This window comes from Protobothrops mucrosquamatus, unplaced genomic scaffold (assembly GCF_001527695.2).
Source record: "Protobothrops mucrosquamatus isolate PMUCROS unplaced genomic scaffold, P.Mucros_1.0 scaffold_233, whole genome shotgun sequence".
In the NCBI taxonomy this organism is placed as follows: domain Eukaryota; kingdom Metazoa; phylum Chordata; class Lepidosauria; order Squamata; family Viperidae; genus Protobothrops; species Protobothrops mucrosquamatus.
In genome coordinates, this window is record NW_015386309.1 from 10,721 (window position 1) to 16,523 (window position 5,803).

General features: G+C 37.8%; 1 protein-coding gene across 1 annotated transcript in view; it reads right to left on the reverse strand.

Annotated features, from left to right (window-relative positions):
- Positions 1–5,803, reverse strand: part of ABCA4 (ATP binding cassette subfamily A member 4) — a gene marked incomplete at its 3' end in the record, with an annotated part of 88,479 nt that overhangs the window by 10,507 nt on the left and 72,169 nt on the right. Inside the window, exons 24-28 of the mRNA XM_029286917.1 lie at positions 4,501–4,706; positions 3,848–3,986; positions 2,996–3,207; positions 1,673–1,797; positions 23–121 (exon numbers count right to left, since the gene is read on the reverse strand). Coding sequence (XP_029142750.1) covers positions 23–121; positions 1,673–1,797; positions 2,996–3,207; positions 3,848–3,986; positions 4,501–4,706 — 781 coding nt within the window. The remainder of the gene's footprint in view (positions 1–22; positions 122–1,672; positions 1,798–2,995; positions 3,208–3,847; positions 3,987–4,500; positions 4,707–5,803) is intronic.

Sequence of the window (5,803 nt, forward strand, 5' to 3'; positions counted from 1 at the left end):
GAGAACGAGAACGAGAACTTACTGAAGGGGTTCTTTCTTCAAGCAACGATTTCCAAATCCTGGTTTCTTTAAAAAGGCATCACTAAGAGAAACCATTTGTTCACTGCCAGGCCGTTCATTGCTAATGAGATTGGGTGAGATTTAGGTTATAAAAAGAGATTAACTACAGAAGAATACAACTGCAAATGAAAACCACCAGAATCGCTGCAGATATTACTAATTAACTACCCAATTTTAGAAGAGTCCTGTACGTTTCATAAAGATTACAATTTTTTTAAAAAATTTACATTGTTGTTTGCTACAAAGTTTTAATTTCTCAAAGACATGATAAGCAAAGACATGCATGCATAGTCCTGGTTAACAAATGGGAAATAGTTTTATATAAAAGGTAAGATAGTAGGGTACTTGTGACTGAACATTTGCAATTCACACAGCCTGCTCATCCAACATTCCCCCCCCCAATTCATTCTAATGCTATTGTTTTTTATATGCTGTCAAGTCCACATGGACTTTTAGTAACTAAATGGAAGCCCTTCTCCAGAATTATCTGGCCCCATGTTGCACCCCATCAGCACTGTAAACAAATCCGTCCACCGTGTTCCTGGTACTAGACTTAGGTCAATGCAACATCATATCTCAACAAAATGAAAAAAAATTATCTAGTTATGAGTCAGCCTTCTTTCTGGAAAACTAAATATTCATATAATTCATGGGTCAGGGATAGATTGTAATCCATCAAAACTCTAATTACTTAGTGTTTCTTTGTACATTAAAAAAAAAGACAGCTCCTTTCTCCATATATTAAGAGATTTTTTTAAAAAAATCCTGGGAAGTGAAAGTCTGAGGATGGAGTGGGGGCAACCTCTTGAAACTCAGCCTATCTAGCCTCTGAAAACTGAGATGACGAGAATCATAGTTGATATTTGGCTATGATGCAAATAGGGAAATGTTGCTCATATATGTGATCTTCAACTGAATGATGCAGTCTAGCTAATCTTATCTGATCTTGAATGTCAATCGGGCAGATCAGGTTAGAATATGGATAGGGATACACCAGAAAACCCCACAGATGTAAGTATGTAAGACTACTGTTAAAGTAAAAAATAATGTAGAAAAAAGACAAGAGCAAAGAAGAGTTGCTCAGAAAATTACATGAACTTGCCCATGAAATCACGAGGAATTAAGCTCAACTTGAATAATAATATATATTATCTTCTCCATTTACAGAACTGTGTTATGTTGTATTAGGTTAAAGTTAAACTGTTATGTTAATGTATGGCAATAATCAGAACTGGCTCTCAGCAGCTTACAGTGCATTAAAATAAAAATATTTACAGAGAAACAAAAAGGAAGAGCAATAATCAATAAAAGTATAATATGTTTATGTTTATGAATATAGTATGGCCATAAATAATTATTGCCATTTATTTAGCCATACCTTATCTACATAATTTCTGTATCTCACAGTTTAGCTGTGAGATACAGAAATTAGAGAAATATATTCAAGAGCAAAGTAAAGTCAGCAATAGGTATAGACTGGTTTAAAACAGAAATCTGAAAAAGAATATCTTACAGAAAGGACTGGATTAACTAGCATCTGTGCTAGCCAGAATGTAGGAAACATCAGAGACAAGGTTACTTCAAAAATAAACATACTAAGGAATCCTCTGACCTGAAGAAAGTAAACTGATGTCCATAGATCCAAGGGTGGAGTGTTACACTGGGATATTCACCAAATGGAGGGATGATGACTGTAAGTATCAGAGCCAGCAACACAAAGCTAGCAGGTAGAACAATCTGCCAGCAATATGGAATATGTCAGATACGTGCTTTCAGACAGTATTCTATTAATAGCAATAGCAATAACACTTAGATTTATATACTGTACCGCTTCACAGTGCTTTACACTCTTCTCTAAGTGGTTTACAGAGTCAGCATATTGCCCCCAAACAATCTGGCTCCTCATTTTACAGACCTCGGAAGGACTGAAGGCTGAGTCAACCTTGAGCCGGTGAGAATCGAACTGGTGGCAGTCGGCAGAATTAGCCTGCAATACTGCATTCTAACCACTGCAATACTGTATTCTAACCATTAATGTCTACGTCAGATATAAGACACAAAAGATTCAGAGTGGATACTTTTGTGCTGGAAATCTATCTAATCCTGATTGTAATTCACCCCAAGCATCAAACATGTGGTTACTCAGTAAATCTCAATTTCTACATTTCTGGTTTTTTTTTAAATCCTCCCATAGTTATGGAAGAACACATAAATGAGACGTTCTTACTAATGGCTTCTCGGTTATATAAGATAAGACTGAAAAAGCCTAGGAAGCTGCATTGATTAATCTAGTTTAGTATTGCTGACCAGTGGCTTTCTAAGCTTTCGGACAGACTTTCCTGGATCTGGAACCACTGTATGAAGAATACATGCAAACTATTGCCAAACTCTCCAGGATATAAATACCTAGCCAAAAGAATGTTCTAAGCTACATATGTGTGGTATAAATTCTCACTCTAGGACATTTTTATTCATTTGTTATATTTATGTCTAGCTTTTCTTCTAGGCAGGGTATATGAGGATTTTGTTTCATTTTATTTTCACAACAATAACCTTGCAAAATAGATTAGTTTCAGAGAGAGTACAAAGGGTCCAAAAGATCCTTGTGAGCTCCATGTTTGAGGGAGACCTGAATCTGGATCTTTTTGATCCCAGCCCAACATCTTAATCACTGAATACTTAAAATACTGAACAGGGATAGTTGATTCTATAAAGTAGACCACGGGTGTCAAACTCGCCACATCACGTGACGTGTCGCGACATATCGCGACTCTTTTTGCATTGCTGGCAATGGGGTGGGCACGGATTCGGTATGATGAAACCGGCCGGCGGGCCGCCAGTTTGACACCCCTGATGTAGACTCTGGACACTAGAACTATAATAGACTTCTTCATTAGATATATGTCATTTGGGAAAAAAATTAGTAAGCATGTACCTGAGCCAAGAAGTCTTTGATACTACGGGTGGTATGATGGAAACGTTTGATGAGAAGAGCTTTAATCTGCTGAAGTATAAGCCGGCCACCTTTATTTTGCCAAGATCCTTTTCCATCATCCTTATCTCCATCCAGAGGAGCACAACTGTTTGTTGAAGCTCTTTGGGAGATTCCTTCTTTGGCCCCAGCAAAAGCATTCTCCTGTGCAGCTCCTGGATTTTACAAATCAGAATGCCCATGCCGATTTTGTTTAGGGCACAATGAAAAATATTTTAGTCCCACAAGTCAGAGATCCATTTATTCCTTCAAGACTGAAGTTTAGACATTATAACAATAGATTTCTAAAGTCTGAACATCAGTCTGTGAACTGTCTTTACAGTTTACTCTAAACCATTTATTTAGTGACTAAGGTTACAACCACACTGAAAAAAAGTGACTAACACCTGGTCCTCACACTTACAACCATCGCAGCATTCCCCACAGTCAAAATTTGGGCATTTGGCAACCAGCATGCATTAACGATAGTTGCAGCATCCCAGGGTCATGTGATCACATTTGCGACCTTCTCAGTTGGCAAAGTTAATGGGGAAAGCTAGATTCATTTAATGACCACGTGGTACACCTTAACAACTGCAATGATTCGTATAACAACTGTGGCAAAAAAGATCCCAGTTGTCATAAGTCAAGGAATATATATATACTGGGTATTTTCAGAAACATATCCTCTTTTTTTGATATAGGAATGTTTCCTAAATTATGGAAGAGACAGTGGATAGGGTGAGGTGGAGACAGGAAGCACATGATTTGAGTGACCACTATTGTACTGAATGTTATAGGTAGTAAGAGGTATACCGGAATTAGCAGCTAAATTTGTAGTATTAAAATATGGGAGACTTTTCACAACAACTTTGGCTTTCGGAGATGTGATCATGGAATATATACCTGTATTGGGTATTCCAAGGTCAGCCTCAGCTGTAACCTTCAAGAAAACCTGAAAGACAGGTGCATGAGAAGATGCTGTGTGGAAATAAAGTAAGCGCTGGCATCTTTAGGCATATCCCCCCCCCCAATGCAACATAAGTGAAAAAATCTTGCTCTTCTCGTTTTATTTTTAATCAATGTTTAAAAAACTCCCAAAGAGTACAAAATAATCTAAAAAATCAGGGTAATAAGAAGAAATATACTAACTATAGTATAAAGTATAAAGTTAGCATATGATTATACCAACTATCCCATCTTTATCCCCTTTATCCCCTTAACCTGATAGCTTTAGTTTGGTGTCTTCAGATGTGTTAAATTACAACTCCTATCTTCCCACCAAATAGTTCTAATTTAATAATTATTATCACTATAGCAATATTTGTTACTACAATGCAGAAAAAATAACTGCCCTATAGAAATGATTTCTACCTCTCCAAAAACACAAAAAAACTGGCATTCATCCAAAATAGGAAAGCAAGGACTGGACCAAGGTAAAACTGCTTGAGTATCTGAAGATTACCAACCTCTTCAAGCGGTGTATCTGAGATCCCAAAACTGCTGAGCCCCACGTCAGCCAGGGTTTCCTCTAATTCTCTGAAAAGACTGGAATAGGCTCGTTCTTTAAAATTCTTATTTGGTAGAAGATAGACAAGTCCCTGACCAATTCTTTCAATTAACTGGGCCTCTGGAACATGATGGTGGATAATTTCATTCAGTTCATTCACATTACCTAGTTGAGGAAATAAAGGGAATTATTTATAGATCAGCTGTATATTATTAGATCTATAAAAGGAGGTGAGAGAACTTGGTGGTCTTCTGAACGTGATTGCTTGCTTTGCAGATGTTTCGTTATCCAAGTAACTTTGTTAGTGTGAGTGTGGGGTCTATCCAGTGGTGGGATTCAAATATGTGAACAACCGGTTCTCTGTAGATGCCACTTCCGGAAGTCCATTCTGGGCCTGGGCAACAAAAAATTAGCTACCGGTTCTGCCGAATTGGTGCGAACTGGCTGAATCCCACCACTGGGTCTCTCTGTTTATTTACAGTAGCTTGCCCTGCCAGTTCTGGTAGTTCCTTGATTAGGGTATTTTTCCTGCTCGATTGCAACCTCTCCACCCCTCAGAACTGGTAGGGCAAGTTTCTGCGTACTGTATAAAGAAGGAGCAGACCCCCATACTCACTCACATGGATGATGTTATCTATTTGGGTAATGAAATGTCTGAAAGCAAACAACCAAGCTCAGAGAGCACCAAGGTCTCCACAGTTCTGAGCTATATATATATATATTTTTACAGGGAGTTGAGAGAGAATAGCCACTTTCATTCTATTCACCATGACCCTTGGGGCTCAGTCAATGATATTTCAGGCATTTATCTGCTTGTTTGTTTGTGTATTTATTTAATATCCTGCCTTTATTTTATTTACAAATAACTCAAAGTAGCGAATATATCCAACACATTTTCCTCCTCTTTTCTCCACAACAACTCTGTGAGGTGAGCAAGGCTGACAGAGTGTTTGAGAGCCACCCAGCTGGCTTTCATGGCTAAGGCAGGATTAGAACTCAGAATCTCCTGCTTTCTAGCCTGATGCCTTAACCACTAGATCAAACTGGCTCTCTCAAATAGAGTCAAGAATGACGGTTTATAATTTCTGCAAGTGCCGTATTAACTTAAAGCCATAAAGCAGTGAGAGCTGTGGATTTTCCATTCAAATCGCAACTCCTTGGTAGATTTATCTATATGAAAGTTTACACATGCTTTGTATTCACAAATGCTATTTGAAAAAAATATATATTAAAAGGCGAACTGAAGAAAATGGCAGAGGAGA